Genomic DNA, 22,482 nt, shown 5'->3' with positions numbered 1-22,482 from the left:
AAAATTTGGAAAAAAACTTCGAAAAATAAAATAAGCCACTGGGAACAGATTTTTATTGGTTTTAACCCTTCTGAAATTGTGATAATGTTCCTCTTTAAAGATGTAAAAAATGTATTTGGGAATGTCCTGCGGGCCAGATTGATAAACTCAACGGGTCGCATGTGGCATCTGGGCCTTAATGTGCCCAGATCTGCTTTAGGGGCTCCGTACATAACGATTACGAACGATTGGCAAAGTACCACAAAAAAAATAGTGCAGTTCCCCTTTGGGTGTCTTAGCCGCCAGTAGATCTGCAATGATACCGTTGACGATACTGCCCTCACAAAGTAAGTGTCACTTTTTTTCACTTTGCTTTTTAATGCATGTGATTGCGTTAGTGTGCTCAGTTCACAGGTTTAGAAGTCATTCGCCAAAGATGAAAAGGAAAGTTGAGGTGAGGTCAGCCTGCTGCTGATGCTGATGATGCTGCTGGGACTCCCAGACTGAGCAGATGGAATTGTGGGAAAACATGAGATGTGAGACGGGCTCTCTCTCTCTCTCTCTCTCCCTCTCTCTCTCTCTCTCTCTCTCTCTCCCTCTCTCTCTCTCTCTCTCTCTCTCTCTCCCTCTCTCTCTCTCTCTCTCCCCTCCCTCAGGGCGGCCACACATCAGGCTGTCTCGACTCCTCACCAGCCTCCGTTTCTTTATCTCCTCTCATCTAACGGATCGATCCCAGCTGATGGCTGTCTGGTCTCCCACCACCTCCGGTATCATCCTCGTCTTACACACATGTATCCGGATAAGGGGGTGCATTGCTTGATTTAGACTTTTTTTTCCGCTATGAAAACTCAGGGGTTTTGTCTTTATCCTTTCATCGGATCTTTTGTGTGCAGACGGACGGGCTGACGTGATACTCCGGTGAGTCTGATACGGTTATAGTGTTATCGACTTCTGCACTTTTTTTTTTTCAACCGCTTCTTTATACGTTTTAGGGGATGCAGTATTCATTGTTTGGCTAGTTTAAAGGCACACACACACACACACACACACACACACACCGGCAGCTGCTGCATCAAGCCAGTGTGCTGACACCTGCAAATACACAGACCCTCTAAAGTCCAACGCAATCAGTTCCTAGATTTTTTCTTAATTCAAAACATTTAAAAAAAAAATGTCATATGTTGTTTTAACCCACATTTAGACTTTTTTTTCTTTTTTTTATTACCTGGCATGAAAAAGTAGTGAACTAAAATATACAACATGCACTGCCTTTGACAGGATGTATTGTTAAGTGTAATACAAGTGTAAAAAGCAGTTAACTCACATTAATGACTGTGTGAGCCAGAGGTAAGGCACTTCTTGTCGACTAGTCGTGTATTACAGTGGTCCCCAACCACCGGTCCGGGGACTAGGACCGGTCCGTGAAGCATTTGCTACCGGCCCCGGACGAAACGTTAAATAACTTATAAAGGACTGCATTTTCTCCAACTTAACTTTGGCCAGGGGTGTCAAACTTGTTTTCATTGAGGGTCACACCGCAGTCATGGCCATACTTGCCAACCGTGAGACCTCCGAATTCCGGAGATTATGTTTTTTTTCTTTGGGGGTGGGGACTGGGGACGGTTGGCTGTTAAGGGGGGAGGAGTATATTTATAGCACTGAAATTCAAATATTTCTTATATATATATATATATATATATATATATATATATATATATATATATATATATATATATATATATATATATGTAAGAAATACTTGACTTTCAGTAAATTCTAGCTATATTATATATATATATATATATGTATATGTATATATATTTATATATATGTATATATACATATATATATAGAAGATATACTTGAATTTCAGTATTCATTTATTTACACATATACACACACATAAAAGTCTGAGCTACATTAAATAGTTGTCCAACCCGGAGATGGCACTCCACCCTTTTCCGGGCGAGAACCATGGACTCGGACTTGGAGGTGCTGATTCTCATTACGGTCGCTTCACACTCTGCTGCGAACCAATCCAGTGAGAGCTGAAGATCCCGGCCAGATGAAGCCATCAGGACCACATCGTCTGCAAAAAGCAGAGACCTAATCCCGCGGCCACCAAATCGGAACCCCTCAACGCCTTGACTGCGCCTAGAAATTCTGTCCATAAATATTATGAACAGAATCGGTGACAAAGGACAGCCTTGGCGGAGTCCAACCCTCACTAGAAACGTGTCCGATATACTGCCGGCAATGCGGACCAACCTCTGACACTGATCGTACAGGGAGCGAACCGCCACAATCAGACAGTCCGACAACCCATACTCTCTGAGCACTCCCCACAGAACTTCCCGGGGGACACGGTCAAATGCCTTCTCCAAGTCCACAAAACCCATGTAGACTGGTTGGGCAAACTCCCATGCACCCTCAAGGACCCTGCCGAGAGTATAGAGCTGGTCCACAGTTCCACGACCAGGACGAAAACCACACTGTTCCTCCTGAATCCGAGGTTCGACTATCCGGCGTAGCCTCCTCTCCAGTACACCTGAATAAACCTTACCAGGAAGGCTGAGGAGTGTGATTCCACGATAGTTGGAACATACCCTCTGGTCCCCCTTCTTAAAGAAAGGGACCACCACCCCAGTCTGCCAATCCAGAGGTAACGCCCCCGATGCTGCAGAGTCTTGTCAACCAAGACAGCCCCACAGCCTCCAGAGCTTTAAGGAACTCCGGGCGGGTCTCATCCACCCCCGGGGCCTTGCCACCGAGGAGGTTTTTAACTACCTCAGCAACCTCAGCACAAGAAATAGGAGAGCCCACCACAGATTCCAACAGCAATGCTTCCTCATAGGAAGACATGTTGGTGGGATTGAGGAGGTCTTCGAAGTATTCCTTCCACCTATCCACAACATCCGCAGTTGAGGTCAGCAGATCACCATCCGCACCACACACGGTGTTGATAGTGTACTGCTTCCCCTTCCTGAGGCAGCGGATGGTGGTCCAGAATCGCTTCGAAGCCGTCCGGAAGTCGTTTTCCTTGGTTTCCCCGAACTCCTCCCATGTCTGAGTTTTTGCCTCCGCGACCGCTGAAGCTGAACACAGCTTGGCCCGTCGGTACCTGTCCACTGCCTCCGGAGTCCTATGAGCCAAAAGAACACAATAGGACTCCTTCTTCAGCTTGACAGCATCCCTCACCGCTGGTGTCCACCAACGGGTTCTAGGATTACCGCCCCGATAGGGACCAACTACCTTACGGCCACAGCACCAATCGGCCGCCTCGACAATAGAGGTGCGGAACATGGTCCACTCGGACTCAATATCCAGCACCTCCCTCGTGACATGTTCAAAGTTCTTCCGGAGGTGGGAATTGAAACTCTCTCTGACAGGAGACTCTGCCAGACGTTCCCAGCAGACCCTCACAATTCGTTTGGGCCTGCCAGGTCTGTCCGGCATCCTCCCCCACCATCGCAGCCAACTCACCACCAGGTGGTGATCAGTTGAAAGCTCCGCCCCTCTCTCCACCCTGGTGTCCAAAACATGAGGCTGCAAATCCGATGACACAACTACAAAGTCGATCATGGAACTGCGGCCTAGGGTGTCCTGGTGCCAAGTGCACATATAGACACCCTTATGTTTGAAAATGGTGTTTGTTACGGACATTCTGTGACGAGCACAAAAGTCCAGGTTTTACTGTCGTTGCCAACATGAGCGTTGAAGTCACCCAGTAGGACAAGGGAATCAACCGGGGAAGAACTTTCCAGTACTCCCTCGAGTGTACCCAAAAAGGGTGGGTACTCTGAACTGGTGTTTGGTGCGTAAGCACAAACAACAGTCAGGACCCGTCCCCCCACTCGAAGGCGGAGGGAGGCTTCCCTCTCATCCAATGGGTTGAACTCAAACGTGCAGGCTTTGAGCCAGGGGTAAACAAGAATTGCTACCCCAGCTCGTCGCCTTTCACTGCCGGCAACGCCAGAGTGGAAGAGAGTCCAGTCCCTCTCGAGAGAAGTGGTTCCAGAGCCCTTGCTGTGCGTCCAGCCGGAACTTCTCTACCTCGCGCACTAGCTCAGGCTCCTTCTCCCCCAGTGAGGTGACGTTCCACGTCCCAAGAGCTAGCTTATGTAGCCGAGGATCGGACTGCCAAGTGCCCTGCCTTCGGCTGCCACCCAGCTAACACTGCTACCGACCTCTATGGCCCCTGCTATGGGTGGTGAGCCCATTGGAGGGGGAACCCACGTTGCCTCTTTAGGCTGTGCCCGACCGGGCCCCATGGGAACAGGCCCGGCCACCAGGTGCTCGCCATCGTGCCCCAACACCGGGCCCGGCTCCAGAAGGGGGCCCCGTAGACCCGCGTCCGGGCGGGGGAAATCTGAGTCCTTTTGTTGTGTTATTCATAGAGGTCTTCGAGCTGCTCGTTGTCTGATCCCTCACCTAGGACAAGTTTGTCTTGGGAGACCCTACCAGGGGGCATAGAAGCCCCCGGACAACATAGCTCCAAGAATCATTGGGACACGCAAACTCCTCTACCACGTTAAGGTGGCAGCTCAGAGAGGAGGAAGTCTCCCGCGAAAATCGGGAGGGTTGGCAAGTATGGTCATGGCTGCCAATAGAGGGCCACTTGTAACAGTAAATAATTGATTTAAATATTTAACTTTTTTTTTTACTTGAAGAGTAAAACAAATCTGTGGATTTGACCACTGTTCTTTACAGGAAAAAAAAAAGGCAGCTTACTTGCCAAACTTTTACCGTAAAATATATGGTGTTATTTTATTATAATTATTTTTACAACATATTACTGTAAATTGAAATACAGGAGTGCCGTTTAATTTTATTTTGGCAACTTAGCTGCCAAATTTTTTACCATAATAAAATGTGGTACCATAAAATTATCAACCGCGGATTTAAAAAACAAAACTAAAACTGACAGCTCAGTGGACAGAATTTTACTGTGAAAAAACATCGGTCATTTTTTTTTTTTCAACTTAGTAATATGCTGTAAAAAAAAAAAATCCCTAAATTTTACAATAAAATCTATTGGTCTTTTTTAGTGTACAATTTGATGGATAACTTGCTTCGAAACCACAAGTTAAGCAGATATTTAAGTATTTCTTTGGATTTTGACCAACAAATTTAGCTAATATAATATTTTTTGCAATATTGGAAACTATTTTTTCCCTGTTAAACTAAAAAAAAACCCTATGCCTTTAGTAAGAAAATATAACATACTTCCAGGCTTTTGCGGGCCATATAAAATGAAGTGGCGGGACGTATCTGGCCCGCGGGCCTTGAGTTTGACACCTGTGCACTAGACACACCAATGAGCTTGTTTATAGATGTACAATAATACTCCTCATAGGAAGTTGCCATTTGTTCTAACTTTGTGACATGATACAATACACATTAATGAACATATGAATTATAAATGTGACAGATGGTAGCCAAAGGCTGATTACCATCAGCATTTCATTGTAAAGAAACAAGCCCAGGGCTTCCACTAATTCAGTGTTACAGTGAACTGTTTTTTTTCACAAATGGGAAACTGGTCCCTGAAAATAATGCCTACATTAAACAGATCCATGGTGCAAAAAATGTTGGGGACCATTGGTGTATAGCAATGATTCGCAGTTATGGCTGCCATCAGAGGGCGACTTGTAACAGCGAATAATGTATGACTTTGCCTCTAGATGTCATTATTAATTATATAAATTTTTTTAAGTAGACCCGCGACCCCAAAGCAAATAAGCGGTAAGAAATGGATGGATGGATGGGTTTTAAGTAGACTGTCGATTTTGCTGTAAAAATGTTACTTGAGGGCTTCACGGTGGCAGAGGGGTTAGTGCGTCTGCCTCACAATACGAAGGTCCTGCAGTCCTGGGTTCAAATCCAGGCTCGGGATCTTTCTGTGTGGAGTTTGCATGTTCTCCCCGTGAATGCGTGGGTTCCCTCCGGGTACTCCAGCTTCCTCCCACTTCCAAAGACATGCACCTGGGGATAGGTTGATTGGCAACACTAAATTGGCCCTAGTGTGTGAATGTGAGTGTGAATGTTGTCTGTCTATCTGTGTTGGCCCTGCGATGAGGTGGCGACTTGTCCAGGGTGTACTCCGCCTTCCGCCCGATTGTAGCTGAGATAGGCGCCAGCGCCCCCCGCGACCCCGAACGGGAATAAGCGGCAGAAAATGGATGGATGGATGGATGTTACACTTGCAAAATTTTACTGTAAAATATAGTGTTTGTTTTTTTTCACAACATTTTACGGTAAATGGAAAAACAATACCACTGTTTTTTTTGGGGGGGGGGGGAAGCGTGGGGGGATTTCAAGAAAAAAGCTGGCTGCTTAGTTGCAAGAATTTTTGTGTTAAATTGACATTGGTTTTTACAACATTATATTGTTAATGGAAAAACAGTGCAAGTTCTTTTTTTATTCTGGCAACTTAGCTGCCAGTTTATCTTCCGTAAAGAACAAATGTACTATCTTTCCATTTACAGTAAGACACCGTTAAAAACAACAACCGCAGATTTTGCAGTCAAAAACTGGCAGCTCAGTCCACAAAATTTTTACGCAAAAAAACTGTAGTTTTTTTTCAACTTACATTGGATATGCTGTAGGCTCCAGTGACCTGAAATTGAGATACGCCGTGAAAAATGGATGGATGGATGCTGTAAAGAATGTAAAATGTATTGTCATTTTTATTAATTTGATGGCTTAGTTTGCTGTGAAGTTAAGTATTTTTATTTGGACAAAAACCTGTTTGGAAAGTATGGTAATATACTGTAATATTTGTTGCAATATTGGATAATATTAAAGTTTAAAAGGTATGCAATTTCAAGCTGGAGATATATTTTCTCTGTCAAAATGACAAAAATGTATTATATTTAGTGAGAAAATATGAAGTACTTTATTGATACATTTCCAGGTGTTTGCGGGGCAAATCTGGCCCCCGGGCCTTGAGTTTGACACCCGTGACCTAGAGGTATGCCAAAGAATCACTTGATTAAAGTACAGTACAGTGTGTTATTATCCTTTATTCAAACACAGTGCTACTGTTCAAACTGTGTGTAATGTTACAGTGGCCAAAATATGAACTAAACTTGTCAAATAAAACCTCTGCCCTTTTTTTAATGTTAATTTTAATAAATAATTAGGTCTACTACGCTATAGTGTTTTAATGTAGGTCATTATGGCGGTACTTGGAGAGCCAAGTGTCTTCTGAGCTGGTACTCGGTGAAAAAAGTTTGCGAACCACTGGTGTAGTATTTATGCATCGGTTTTCATCACCTTTTTGAACAATGCTGTTGTGATGGTTCTATTGAACTAATTTTGAAAAGTCAGCTGCTGTTGCATAAGCTGCAGAATAACGACGAGTGAGTTCAAACACACAGACTCACTCACACACTCACACAAAAGCGTTGTCTCCAGCGGTGATGCATTATTTATAAAGTAAGTCCAGATCTGCACCTCCCAACCAACACCAACGCAGCCAGCTTTCTCCTTCTCAGTCTCTCAGCTCACTTTGCACTTTGCGTCGACTGTGAGGTGAACACAAACATGAAAGAGTAAAATGTGTTATGTCAGGGGGGGCTGCAATATTTTGTCTGTGTTATTTACTGCATATAACCTTGGTAGTCTAGCGACATCTGAAAGCTGGCAATTTAACAATCATATTTTTATCATGGTTGGTAGTTTATACATACCTTCCAATAATTACAGGGTTAAGATATGAATTACAAAAAGTATGACACACTACACCATCCATATGTGTGTGTGTGCATATATATATATATATATATGCACACACACACATACAAGGGGGTGAAGGGCTTTGCATCAAGGTTCGGGTATGGGCTGCCATTCTCCACCCAGGGCAGTGAGGATCTCGAGAGGTGGGAGGGGAGTGGTCTGGTAGTTCTTCCACAGTTCAATTGCGTTGTTAGAATGACGAAAATGGGTTCCATGTGTATATATATATATATATATATATATATATATATATATATATATATATATATATATATATATATATATATATATATATATATATATGTATGTATGTGTATGTATGTACAGTATGTATATATATATATATATATATATATATATATCTATATATATATATATATATATATATACACACCAGTGACGTGCGGTGAGTTCATGGCTGGTGAGGCACTGACTTCATCACAGTCAGATTTATAAACATATGAACCTAAACAGTATCTTATTCACCATTTGATTGCCAGCAGTTAACGGGTTATGTTTAAAAGCTCGTACCAGGATTCTTTACACATACAAACTGTAGCACACAAAAAAGCACATTTAATAAAAAAAAAACGTTATGATGATCTTACCTTTACTTATAAATGAAGTCCATGCGCCGTTCCTTCTGAACAAAAGCATCGATAACTTGTTTATAGAAGTCTTCCTTGTCTTTCTTCGGTTTTAAAAGTCTCTCTGTCTTGATGGAGATCACTGTCTGAAGCAAACCTGTTAGCTCCGGCGTTGGTCTTCCTTTAATTATTACCTCCTGCTTCAATTGAAAGTCCAGTTTAGAAAACGGTTTTATTTAAGATATGTAATCATCCATGTTAAAAGAGGAAAAAATAAACGATCGCTGCCTGCCGCTGCACTTGACTTGCTAACTGCAGCTTGTTGTCACTTATTCTGCAGCCGAGTATTCGCAAGAATGTTCTCTGGGATCACTAGCGCCCTCTATCACCAGGATGCGGGAGAACAGGTGCCTCACACAGTGCATCTTCGCAGCCGTTTTGTGATTGCCCAGCACAAGAAATACGTTACACACATACAGTTGTTGACAAAATACATTGTACATTATATACCTCAGCTAACTAAACTATGGAAATGTATAATATAGTTTATATAGCAATACGGTCTCACAGCACAGCAGCCAGCAGTTAGCCGCGTCGTTGCGCAATCCATGGTGAGGCTCAACTGGCTGCTGACTCACCGCAAGTCTCTTCTCAGTATTTCAATGTCAAATGTGAAAATTCAGCGTTTTTGAATAAAAATAATCTAAAACTGGTGAAGTTATATGGAAAATAACTTTTTAAAGTATAATCACAAGATACATATAACAATTTAATTAAAAAAAAATTATCTTACATTTTTTTTCTTTCCATGATGGCCTCCCCTGACTGCACGTCACTGACTAGAGCATACTTGCCAACCTTGAGGCCTCCGAATTTGGCAGCGGGGGCGTGGGGGACGGGGTGTTAACTCTTCAAGATAGTGCTGCAAGGGATTTTGGGTATGTGTTCTGTTGTGTTTATGTTGTGTTACAGTGCTGATGTTCTCCCGAAATGTGTTTGTCATTTTTGTTGGGTGTGGGTTCACAGTGTGGCGCATATTTGTATCAGTGTTAAAGTTGTTTATACGGCCGCCCTCAGTGTAACCTGTATGGCTGTTGACCAAGTATGCATTGCGTTCCCTTGTGCATGTGTGTGTATGTGTGTAAAAGACACATATGTGACTGTGGCAGCACGAATAGACAGTGTCTCTAAGGTTTATTGGCGCTCTGCACTTTTTGAAACTGATACCGATAACTTAGAAACCGATACAGATTTTTTACATTCTAAAGCATTTATCGGCAAATAATATTGGACATCTCTAATCTCTTATTATTATTGGCTCTAATGATATTGTGAAGGCGTATCTAATACTGTGGCCAGTGAGTGTGACATCAAGGACTATAGTTTGGCACCAGCTCAGAGCGAAGCGTCATATTGAAGTAGATGATCTTTGGCAGCCATATATTGCCATGTGACACTAACACCTCTATAATTGAGACTCTGTTGTTGTGTGACTTTCATCCATCTTCCTCCCCCAGCAGCAGCAGCAGATGTGCCGGCCTGAGTGACGCAACTATTGGTGGGATGCTGACCACCCCCCACGCTCCAAGCCAAGCATAAAGGCAACAGGAAGCAGATTTGCAAACGGATTAAAACACACTATGCTGCACCACCATTGGTTGTCTATGGACACCACGAGAAGACACTGTACACATTTTTGCCGTCATGGATGAAGAGGACGACAACATCATTGAGTCTTACATCTTACCTGACTCCACCCACTTCCTCCTCCTGACCTCCCTGTACAGACAAAGAAGAAACATGTCTGGATGCGTTTACATCCACCAGCAAGACGACGTCTAATCCAAAGTACCTCAAACCACGAAGCAGCCATGGCCAGACAAGACACCTCACACTTCCCCCATGGCTTTGACCTCAGCGCCCACTTTGTTGACCTGCGGCCCCTCGGCGCTGGTGGCACCGGTCTGGTCCTATCAGCAATGGACCAGCGTACGGGACGACGCGTGGCCATTAAGAAGCTGCTGATGCGGGATGCTGTGACGGTGAAGCACGCACTGAGGGAGGTCAAAAATCGCCCGCCGGCTGCACCATGAGAACGTAGTCCAGGTCCGTGAGGTTTTGGCACCCTACGGGAGACCCCCGGCGAAAGATCCGGTTCAGGTGGGAGCTCTGTATGTGATCCAGGAGTGCATGGAGATGGATTTGGCCAGATTGCTGGAGCAAGGAGCTCTATCTACAGGTACTCTGATTCATATCATGTGTTTACACTGCAAAAAAGTCAGTGTTCAAAAACAAGAAAAAAAAAATACAAAAATGAGGGGTATTTTACTTGAACTAAGCAAAATTATCTGCCTATAGAACAAGAAAATTTGGCTTGTCAAGACTTTCCAAAACGAGTAAAATTAGCTAACCTGAATGAACCCAAAAATACCTTAAAATAAGTATATTCTCACTAATAACAACTGTGCTACTATACGAGTATGTGTTTTCTATTGTTTCATTGAAGATAAAACAGCAAAGTCCATTTGACTGTCTTCTGTTTTGATATGAGACACAATTGTGTCAAAGTCATGAAATTATTACTTTGAAAAAAGCAGTTTTATACTTGTGAGTGTCGAAGACTTTGCAACTATTGATATTCTAGTTTCAAGCATGTTTTACTCAATATAGGTCATCAAATCTCAGCAACAAGCTGTAATATCTTACTGAGATCCTTTAGGACTAAAACCCTTAAAACAAGTAAAACACTCAAACTTAAAATCTTATGTATGGTCGCGCAAGTCCCGGCATGCCCAAAATGTCCATAACACACCAAGTCGAGTCGCAGCGGGAGGGGGGATAAAAGTTGGAAATGTCAGCAAAAGTTGTAAAATGTTCAAAATACCTACCCAGGTTCGAGTCCCACGAGTCCCACCGCCGGCCGGGATGCCCAAAATGTCCAAATCGGGCGCAGCACAGTCCCACGGGAAGGCTGGGAGAAAAGTGAGAAAAGTCGGTAAAATGTTCAAAAATCCCACCCGGGTTCCCATGTGGGACTCGAACCTGGGTAGGTATTTAGAAAATTTTTGCCGACTTTTCTCACTTTTCTCCCCCCTTCCCGTGGGACTTTGCTGGGTGCGTTTTGGAATTTTTTTTACTTGTACTTGTGCGGCCGGCGGCGGGACTCGTGGGACTTGAACCCGGGGAAATATTTTGGACACAATTGTGACTTTTGAACATTTTGGCCGCCTTTTCCCCTCTTTTTCCCTGCCTTCCTGTGCACCATTGCTGGGTGTGTTTTAGACATTTGAAAAAAATAGTTTCAAGCATTTTTTACTTAATATAGGGTCATCAAATCTCAGCAACAAGCTGTAATATCTTACTGAGATCATTTAGGACCAAAACACTTAAAACAAATAAAACACTAACATAAAATCTGCTTAGTGAGAATAATTATCTTATCAGAAAGAAAATAAGCAAATATCACCCTTGTTTGAGATATTTAATCTTACTTAGATTTCAATTTTTGCAGTGTAACTACACACCTCTGTCCCAGCATTGCAGATTACCTTTGTACACAGGCAATGATCAGACTACCTTTAAAGTCCTCAAATAGCCGGCCATTTTTTACACATGCTTCCAAATAGCCATGTGCAATCCTTTTTTACACAGTCCTCTCAAAATAGCTGCGTTCAGCAAAAGATAATTCATCCACATTTTCCTTTTACACAGAACCAAGTGTATTGCTGCCACTGTGTGTTTATACTGAAATCAGAAAATGAGATGACAGTTGCAACAACAATTGCTTTCAAATAATACTGTGAGAGAAAGTAGTCTTTGGTATTGCAGAATACCCTTCCACACAGACAGTATATAGTTTTAACACTACCTTCTCAGTTGTGAAATAGCTGGGTTGAATCCTACTTGTCCTTTTACATAAGCGTCAAGCTTTATTTAATACTACCATTGTTGTCTTCAAATAGACGGGTTCTTGTTCTGGGTCTTCTTTCAAACAGAGGTCCCAAATAGCCACATTCAAATAGTATCAGATTGTTTATCCATTTTTGCTTTTTACACAGACCCTGTGTGTATCATCAGGAGACTCTTAAGGCTCCTGTTACACAGGCATTAAGCTTTAATACTAACTTTGTGGGCGGAAAATAGCTGAGTAGACTTATTGTTCTTCATTCACACAGAGGTCGCAAATAGCCACAATCGAGTATGAGCACATTATTTATCTACCTTTGCCTTTTACACAGAGCCCAGGCTAATTCTGAAACTGTGTGTTCACACTGAAATCAGATAATGAGATGACAGTCGCAACAACAATTGCTTGTAAACAACACTGAGAGAGAAGTGAGTTTTTGGAATCTCATAATACCCTTGCACACAGGCAGTGTTCAGTTCTAAAAACTACCTTCTCCGGTGGAAAATACCTGAGTCGACTTTTAAGTCTCCTGATACACAGGCATTAAGCTTTAATACTACCTTTGTTGCCTACAAATAGATGGGTTCTTGTTTTGGTTCTTCTTTCACACAGAGGTCCCAAAAATCCACATTCGAGTGGTAACAGATTGTTTATAAACTTTTAGTTTTTACCCAGACCCTGTGTGCATCCTCACACTGAAATCAGATAATGAGATGACAGTCGCAACAACAATTGCTTTCAAACAACACTGAGAGAAGTGAATTGTTGGCATTGCATAATACCCTTGCACACAGGCAGTGATCAGTTCTAACATTACCTTCTCCGGTGAAAAATACCCGAGTCGACTTTTATGTCTCCTGTTACACAGGCATTAAGCTTTAATATTACTTTTGTTGCCTACAAATAGAGGTCCCAAATTGCCACATTCGAGTAGTAACAGATTGTTTATAAACGTTTTATTTTTACACAGACCCTGTGTGCATCCTCACACTGAAATAAGATAATGAGATGACAGTTGAAAAACAATTGCTTTCAAACAACACTGTGAGAGAAGTGAGATTTTGGCATCGCATAATACCCTTGCACACAGGCAGTGCTCAGTTCTAACGTTACCTTCTTCGGTGGAAAATACCCGAGTCGACTCTTAAGTCTCCTGTTACACAGGCATTAAGCTTTAATACTACCTTTGTGGGCGTAAAGTAGACGCAGAGGTCCCAAATAGCCACATTCGAGTAGTAACAGATTGTTTATAAACTTTTGCTTTTTACACAGACCCTGTGTGCAACCGACGCACGGAGGGGTGGGGGTGGGGGGGTTGAGTTGGTGGTAGCTGGGTGTGTAATGTAGCCCGGAAGAGTCAAGGATATATGGGATTCTGGGTATTTGTTCTGTCGTGTTTATGTTGTGTTATGGTGCTAGTGTTCTCCTGAAATGTGTTTGTCATTTTTGTTTGTGTGGGTTCACAGAGTGGCGCATATTAGTAAGAGTGCTAAAGTTGTTTAACCGGCCACCCTCAGTGTGACCTGTATTGCTGTTGAATAAGGATGCCTTGCAGTCTACTACGTGTGTCTGTAATAGCCTCGTCAAACAATTCTTTGGGCTGGCAAGCTATTTGTACAAGCTGTAGAGGGCGCTACCGGTAGTGCCATCATTGTATGTCCTTATTATTGTTCATTGAATGAACACCAGCGTACATTCCAGAGAATAATTACTCTGCAATTCGGGAGTTTCTGGTAAAATTGGGAGGGTTGGCAGGTGTGACGCTGTCAAGCGTCATTCATATAAAACTCGTGGGCCGCACTAACATTTAATTTTCTTATAAGGTGCGGGCCGCATGTCTGAGAACCCTGGTTTATACATAGCACGAAGCAAAAAAAAACTCTGTATGCAGTATTATTTCGTTATAATTTTCAAAAGAGTTATGTGGCTCCCATTGTTTTCTTCACTTTGTGAAACGGGTCAAAATGGTTCTTTGAGTGGTAAAGGTTGCCGACCCCTGATCTAGGGCAGTGGTTCTTAACCTTTTTTCAGTGATGTACCCCCTGTGAACATTTTTTCAATTCAAGTACCCCCTAATCAGAGCAAAGCATTTTTGGTTGAAAAAAAGAGATAAAGAAGTAAAATACAGCATTATGTCATCAGTTTCTGATTTATTAAATTGTATAACAATGCAAAATATTGCTCATTCGTAGTGGTCTTTCTTGTATTATTTGGAAAAAAAGATAGAAAAATAACTAAAGACTTGTTGAAAAATAAACAAGTGATTCAATTGTAAATAAAGATTTCTACACATAGAAGTAATCATCAACTTAAAGTGCCCTCTTTGGTGATTGTAATAGAGATCCATCTGGATTCATGAACTTAATTCAAAACATTTCTTCACAAAAAAAGAAATCTTTAACATCAATATTTATGGAACATGTCCACAAAAATCTAGCTGTCAACACTGAATATTGCATTGTTGTATTTCTTTTCACAGTTTATGAACTCAGGCATGGCAAAGTTGGTAGAGTGACTGTGCCAGCAATCTGAGGGTTACTGTTTCAATTCCCAGGTTCTACCATCCTAGTCACGTCCGTTGTGTCCTTGGGCAAGACACTTCACCCTTGCTCCTGATGGGTCCTGGTGAGCGCCTTGCATGGCAGCTCCTACCGTCAGTGTGTAAATGTGTGTGTGAATGGGCGAATGTGGAAAATACTGTCAAAGCGCTTTGGGCTCCTTAAAGGGGAACATTATCACAATTTCTGAATGGTTCAAACCAATAAAAATCAGTTCCCAGTGGCTTATTTTGTTTTTCGAAGTTTTTCTCCAAATTTTACCCATCACGCAAAATCCCGAAAAACGGCTTCAAAGTGCCTGATTTGCACCATCGCTATATCCACCCGTCTATTGTCCTGTGACGTCACTGCGTGAAGCCACCAGAAACAAACATGGCGGGTAGTACAGAAAGGTATAGCATAGTAGCTCGGATTCAGACTCAGATTTCAGCGGCGTAAGCGATTCAACAGATTACGCATGTATTGAAACCGATGGTTGGAGTGTGGAGGCAGGTACCGAAAACTAAATTAAAGAAGAAACCGAAGCTTTTGACCCATATCACGACCGACAGCGGCACGGGAGGAAGTGCGGACAAATTCAGCGATTGACTTCTAACCAACGATTGGTATGTGTTTGTTTGGCATTAAATGTGGGTGGAGGAAAAGGCTGAATGCAAATATAGCTACAAATGATGCATCATTATGCATCATTATGCATCATGCCGTGACCAAATATGCATCATGCCGTGACCAAATATGTCTGATTAGCATGCCACATACGTCAATAACATCAACAAACTCACCTTTGTGATTTCGTTGACTTTATCGTTGGAAATGCATCTGCTTTGAGTGTCGCGGGATATCCACACATTCTTGCCATCTCTGTCGTAGTATAGCTGTCGTCGGTACAGTGTGCAGAACAAACGAGGGACTTTCGCATCTTTTGACCACTGGTGCAACTTGAATCCGTGTCTGTTCGTGTTGTAACACCCTCCGACAACACACCGACGAGGCATGATGTCTCCAAGGTACCGGAAAACAGTCGAAAAAAACGGAAAATAACCGAGCTGATTTGACTTGGTGTGTGTAATGTGTTTGAGAAAATGACGGGTCGCTTCACGATGTGACGTCACGGGTGGAAGGTCATTGCTCCGACAGGCGAACAATTGAAAGGCGTTTAAATCGCCAAATTCACCCTTTTAGAGTTCGGAAATCAGTTAAAAAAACATATGGTCTTTTTTTCTGCAACGTCAAGGTATATATTGACGCTTACATAGGTCTGGTCATAACGTTCCCCTTTAAAAAGGGGTAGAAAAGCGCTATACAAGTACAACCCATTTACCATTTACATTCATATTTTGTTAAAATATTATTCAATAAATATATTTATAAAGGATTTTGGAATTAATCAAGTACCCCCAGGGGTACGCCTACCCCCATTTGAGAACCACTGATCTAGGGAGGGGAGAGCGTAGGAATCGGAACCGGAGTCGTCCAAATTCATACAATGCCCAAACCTAATGCCTGTTCACACAGAACAGTGACATGGAACTAAGGCGGGAAAAGGTCAACATTAACCTGCAAGTGTCAAAGGTCAACGGGAAAAGTTGAGGCCAGGGTCAGCGTGTCTCAGAGCACCCTTTTGATGCCAGAATACAGCAACAGCAGACGTTTCCAGATGGGAACACAAACATGTTGTGCTCAAGTGTACTGGATGGAATAATAAATTGGGATTTGGCCTCTTTGACCCTCCACAGGCCACGCTACTCTGCTTTTCTACCAGCTGCTGAGGGGACTCAAGTTCATCCACTCGGCTAACGTGCTGCACAGAGACCTGAAACCTGCCAACATTTTCATCAACACTGACCAACTGCTGCTCAAGATCGGAGACTTCGGCCTTGCCAGGATTGTCGACCCTCACTATTCTCACAAGGTACACTGCAAAAACTGAAATGTAAGTAAGATTAAATATCTCAAATAAGCGTAATATTTGCTTATTTTCTGTCTGAAAAGATCATTCTTCTCACTAAGCAAACTTTATGTTAGTGTTTTGCTTGTTTTAAGGGTTTTGGTCCTAAATGATCTCAGTAAGATATTACAGTTTGTTGCTGAGATTTTTTATTTTTATTTTAATTTTATTTTTTTTGTCATGAAAAAGGGAGATTTTTTGGGTTGGGGCACTAATTGTAAGTGTATCTTGTGTTTTTTATGTTGATTTAATTAAAAATAATAATAATAAAAAATTATTCTGCGGCCTAGTACCAATCGAGCTTTGGCCCGGTGGTTGGGGACCACTGCTATAACACACGTGTAAGGAAACTAAAAGTGGTGTTATCATCATTTTAGGAATCTAACAGAGTTCGTGGCTCTAGGTGGGTTTTATTTGGGGGGAAATGAGCTCCAATGGCTACGTATATGCTGAAGGTTGCCGACTCCTAACCTATATTGAGTAAAACATGCTTGAAACTAGAATATCAACTGATGCAAAGCTGTGTCATTAACACTCACAAGTATAAAACAATTTTTTTTAAAGCAATAATTTCTTTCTTCAAGAATGAAAAAAAAAATCCTGATGCCGAGCGCTTATCATTATGTCAAGATAATGACACTAGCATTTACTTAATTTAAGACATATTGAGCAAAAAGGTCTCTTTTTTTCTACCAAGAAAAGTGCACTTGTTATTAGTGAGAATATACTTATTTTAAGGTATTTTTGGGTTCATTGAGGTTAGCTCATTTTACTTGTTTTGGAAAGTCTTGACAAGCCAGATTTTCTTGTTCTATTTGGCAGATCATTTTGGTAAATTCATATTAAATACCCCTAATTTTTGTAACTTTTGTTTTTGTTTTTGAACACTGACTTTTTGCAGTGTAAAGTTCAAAGATACAGTAAGGAACAATTGTATCATCGTCATTATGTTTTGTTACAGTTCATTTTTTCCTTGCTGTCTTTCTTATGAATCATTTCTGGGAAGAGTTAGCAGTGGGTTATCACATATACACATGCACATGCACACACACGCACACTCGCACACATCACACAAAGTAAATATAACGTGTAAATGTTTGCCACGAATCAACTTTCCCCCCTAAATCTTCCTCGTTTGTTCTCTGGTCCCCCTCCCTCTGTGTGCACCCAGCTGATCTGCTGTCCTGTGATCTGAGCTGACGCCGATCACCTTTCACAAGGACTCTGAGCACACACACACACACACACACACACACACACACACAAAAACGCTCTTGTATTTCTCACTTTCTTGAGACCTCCGCATAATACCTACGTCTTTCGGACCACCCTTTCTAGATATCTAAAGATTTGTATTTACAACATTAATAATATATACATACTACGCAAACATAAAAAAGGTTGATGTGCAAAATGAGTTGGAATTTCACAAGATAAAGGTCACACTTTCACAAGAAAAACTTCTAAAAGTCGTCATTTTACTCAACGCAAGTCAAAATGTATTATTTATTTTTTATAAAAAATGGGGCAGCACGGAGACTTAGGGGTTAGTGCATCTGCCTCGCAATACGAAGGTCCTGAGTAGTCCTGGGTTCAATCCCCGGCTCGGGATCTTTCTGTGTATAGTTTGCATGTCCTCCCCGTGACTTCGTGGGTTCCCTCCGGGTACTCCGGCTTCCTCCCACCTCCAAAAACATGCACCTGGGGATAGGTTGATTGGCAACACTAAATTGGCCCTTGTGTGAATGTGAGTGTCTATCTGTGTTGGCCCTTCGATGAGGTGGCGACTTGTCCAGGGTGTACACCGCCTTCCGTCCGAATGCAGCTGAGATAGGCTACAGTGACCCCCAAAGACCCCTAAAAGGACAAGCGTTAAAAAATGGATGGATGGATATTATTAAAATGCTGATGACACCCAACTCTACATGCCCCTAAAGCTGACCAACACGCGGGATTGTAGTCAGCTGGAGGCGTGTCTTAATGAAATTAAACAATGGATGTCTGCTAACTTTTTACAACTCAACGTCAAGAAAACAGAAATGCTGATTATCGGTCCTGTTAGGCACTGACATCTTTTTAATAATACAACCTTAACATTTGACAACCAAACAATTAATTACACAGGGCGACTCGGTATAGAATCTGGGTATTATTTTCGACTCAACTCTCTCGTTTGAGTCACACATTAAGAGTGTTACTATAACGGCCCTTGTGGAGGGGGATGGGGGGGCACTGGTCCGGTGGCCATGGACGAAGTGCTGGCTGTCCAAAGGTCGGGACCCGGGGTGGACCGCTTGCCTGTGCATCGGTTGGGGACATCTCTGTGCTGCTGACCCATCTCCGCTCGAGATGTTCTCCTGCTGGCCCCACTATGGACTGGACTCTCACTATTATGTTAGATCCACTATGGACTGGACTCTCACTATTACGTTAGATCCACTATGGACTGGACTTTCACAATATTATGCTAGACCCACTCAACGTCCATTGCAGCCGGTCTCCCCTAAAGGGTGCGGGGTCACCCACATCTGCGGTCCTCTCCAATGTTTTTCATAGTCATTCACATTGACATCCCACTGGGTTGTGAGTTTTTCCTTGCCCTTATGTGGGCTCTGAACCAAGGATGTCGTTGTGGCTTGTGCAGCCCTTTGAGAAACTTGTGATTTAGGGCTATATAAATAAACATCGATTGATTGATTGAAAATTTTACAAGAAAAAGTGAACATTGTGCAATATTATGATAAAAGTTGGAATTGTACTCAATAACAGTCGCAATTTTGCAAGAAAAGCTTAAAATGTTAGCAATTTTTTAAAAAAAAGTTGTAATTTTACTAGACAAAAGTCTCAATTTTATAAGGAAACTTTTACATTTTGGCAATTATATAGTAATAATCGCAATTTTACTATCACAAAAGTCAAAATTTTACTCGAAAAATTTCACTATTTTACAAGAACGACAACAAAAATAGGCAATATTGTGATAAAAGTCAGAATTTGATATGACAAATGTCCCCATTTTGCATTGAAAAGTGATAATTTTACATAAAAAATGTATCATTTCACGAGAAAATATTGCAATATTACAGAAACAGAAAGAATGAGAAATTGTTCCCAATTGTATAAGAAAAAAGTCGACACATTGTGAGAAAAAGAATGCTTTTAGTTATTTTTTGTAACATTTTTTATTGTTTTTTTTATAATTAGTTTTTAATCTTTATTTATTTCAAGTTATTACAGTATGTCCCTATAAACAAATGTATTTTATTTTTTTAATTAATTTTGGCCAAAGGGGGTGCATTTCAATTTGTTACACACACTTGTTATTTCATATGTTGACCAGAGGGGGAGCACTTTTAAAACTGACACACACTCGATTGGAAAAATCCCTCCTTTTTGGGACCACCGTAATTTTGATAGATTTCATCACTAGTGGTGGAAATTAGACATTCTCTATAAGACAGAATGGTTTTCCATTTGGGACCATGATATTGGTCCTAACTTGTTCACCGGTATGGAAGGTACTTTTCCTTGTTGACGTCTCAAGAAGGGTGAATTACAAGAACACACACACACACACGCACGCTGCTCGACTTGTGTTACAGTATTGCAGGGGGATTACTGACATGAAGCAGTCTATAAAACAGATAACAGGTATCTGCACACCTGATAATGTGCTAAGTTTAGGTCAGCGACAAGTATAAATAGTATAATTACTAGAAGTGCTAAAAAAAATCAATTCACATCCAAATGGCAATTTCTATCTATTCCGATTCTAAATTATTCCTGATTTTCGAAAATCTTTTTTTTTCTACTTTTTAAGAATCAATTTTTTTTTAAAAAGACGTTTAAGCTATCTCCATGATTATTAGCTGCGCCTATACGGCATTCATCAGCAACCAAAAGTTAAAGTTAAAGTACCAATGATTGTCACACAAACACTAGGTGTGGTAAAAATTTGTCCTCTGCATTTGACCCATCCCCCTGGGAGGTGAGGGGAGCAGTGGGCAGCAGCAGTGGGCAGCAGGAGTGGGCAGCGCCCGGGAATCATTTTTGGTGATTTAACCCCCAATTCCAACCCTTGATGCTGAGTGCCAAGCAGGGAGGTAATGGGTCCCATTTTTATGGTCTTTGGTATGACTCGGCCAGGGTTTGAACTCACAACCTACCGATCTCAGGACGGACACTCTAACAACCAGGCCACTAGTAGGTGGCTACCAAAGGAGGTTTTGTAGCCTGCAAGCTGTTTTGCAAAGGTTTTGTTATAAAAATTATACCCAAAAAATATATTGCCAGAATCGGTTTGAATCGAGAACCATGTGGAATCGACAATCAATCCCGAATCGCATCGTCTCCCCAAGAATCGGAATTAGTACGAATCGTGAGTAGCCCAAAGATTCACACCTGTAATAACTACGGATTTCATTGGATTTGATTTCGTATATTACAAATTTACAGGACCCATAGACCCCAGATAACCAACATTTCACTGGCAAGTTATTTTCACTTATTTCTGATCTATTATAATGAATCTGGCACCCATTTCCCATATTATTAATCCATCCAAACATTTACTACCGCTTGTCCGAACAGGACAAGCGGTAGATGGATGGTTCGCTTCCCCTTTGGTCCGGATGACACAATGTCGAATATTTCCAAAAACAATTTGAAATGTGGACTCGTCAGACCACAGAACACTTTTCCACTTTGCGTCAGTCCATCCTAGATGATCTCGGGCCGAGAGAAGCCAGCGGCGTTTCTGGATGTTGTTGATCGATGGCTTTCGCTCTGCATAGTAAAGCTTTAACTTGCACTTACAGAAGTAGCGACAAACTGTATTTAGTGACAGTGGTTTTCTGAAGTGTTCCTGAGCCCATGCGGTGATATCCTTTAGAGATTGATGTCGGTTTTTGATACAGTGCCGTCTGAGGGATCGAAGGTCACGGTCATTCAATGTTGGTTTCCGGCCCTGCCGCCTACGATTTCTCTATATTCTCTGAACCTTTTGATGATATTATGGACCGTGGATGTTGAAATCCCTAAATTTCTTGCAATTGCACTTTGAGAAACGTTGTTCTTAAACTGTTTGACTATTTGCTCACGCAGTTGTGGACAAAGGGGTGTACCTCGCCCCATCCTTTCTTGTAAAAGACTGACCTTTTTTTGGGAGGCTGTTTTTATACCCAATCATGGCACCCACCTGTTCCCAATTAGCCTGCCCACCTGTGGGATGTTCCAAATAAGTGATGAGTGTTCCTCAACTTTATCAGTATTTATTGCCACCTTTCCCAACTTCTTTGTCAAGGGTTGCTGGCATCAATTTCTAAAGTTAATGATTATTTGCACAAAAAAAATGTTTATCAGTTTGAACATCAAATATGTTGTCTTTGTAGCATATTCAACTGAATATGGGTTGAAAATGATTTGCAAATCATTGTATTCCGTTTATATGTACATCTAACACAATTTCCCAACTCATATGGAAACAGGGTTTGTAAAACTATTGTTTTGATCACTTAATTACATGTTTTTGTCGCCTTGGTTTATGATTAATTTTAGACTGGTATGGTTTACATTATGACCAAAAAAATGAATACAAAATAATCTGTAAATATAATGTGTTTGCTTTGATTTAAGTTTTGAGTCTGAGATTTTTCTCCCAATAATTAGGCTCAAGAAAGCCATATTTAGCACCCAATTGCCATACTGACCTGGCTGTGCGCGGTGAAACTACAGATAGCTGTGCTCTCAAGCGTCTTAAGGAAA

The 22,482-nt window shown here is 41.7% G+C and overlaps 1 protein-coding gene across 1 annotated transcript in view; it reads left to right on the top strand.

Moving 5' to 3' along the window:
- Positions 1-668: 668 nt before the first annotated feature.
- mapk4 (mitogen-activated protein kinase 4) overlaps positions 669-22,482 on the top strand; it is a 34,677-nt gene continuing 12,863 nt past the window's right edge. The window contains 4 exon segments of the mRNA XM_061900990.1: positions 669-897; positions 9,824-10,372; positions 10,374-10,545; positions 16,508-16,683. Coding sequence (XP_061756974.1) covers positions 10,115-10,372; positions 10,374-10,545; positions 16,508-16,683 — 606 coding nt within the window. The 5' untranslated portion in view covers positions 669-897; positions 9,824-10,114.

The sequence above is a fragment of the Nerophis ophidion genome, linkage group LG01, assembly GCF_033978795.1.
Source record: "Nerophis ophidion isolate RoL-2023_Sa linkage group LG01, RoL_Noph_v1.0, whole genome shotgun sequence".
Taxonomy (NCBI): Eukaryota; Metazoa; Chordata; class Actinopteri; order Syngnathiformes; family Syngnathidae; genus Nerophis; species Nerophis ophidion.
This window is presented reverse-complemented; position numbering and strand designations above follow the sequence as displayed.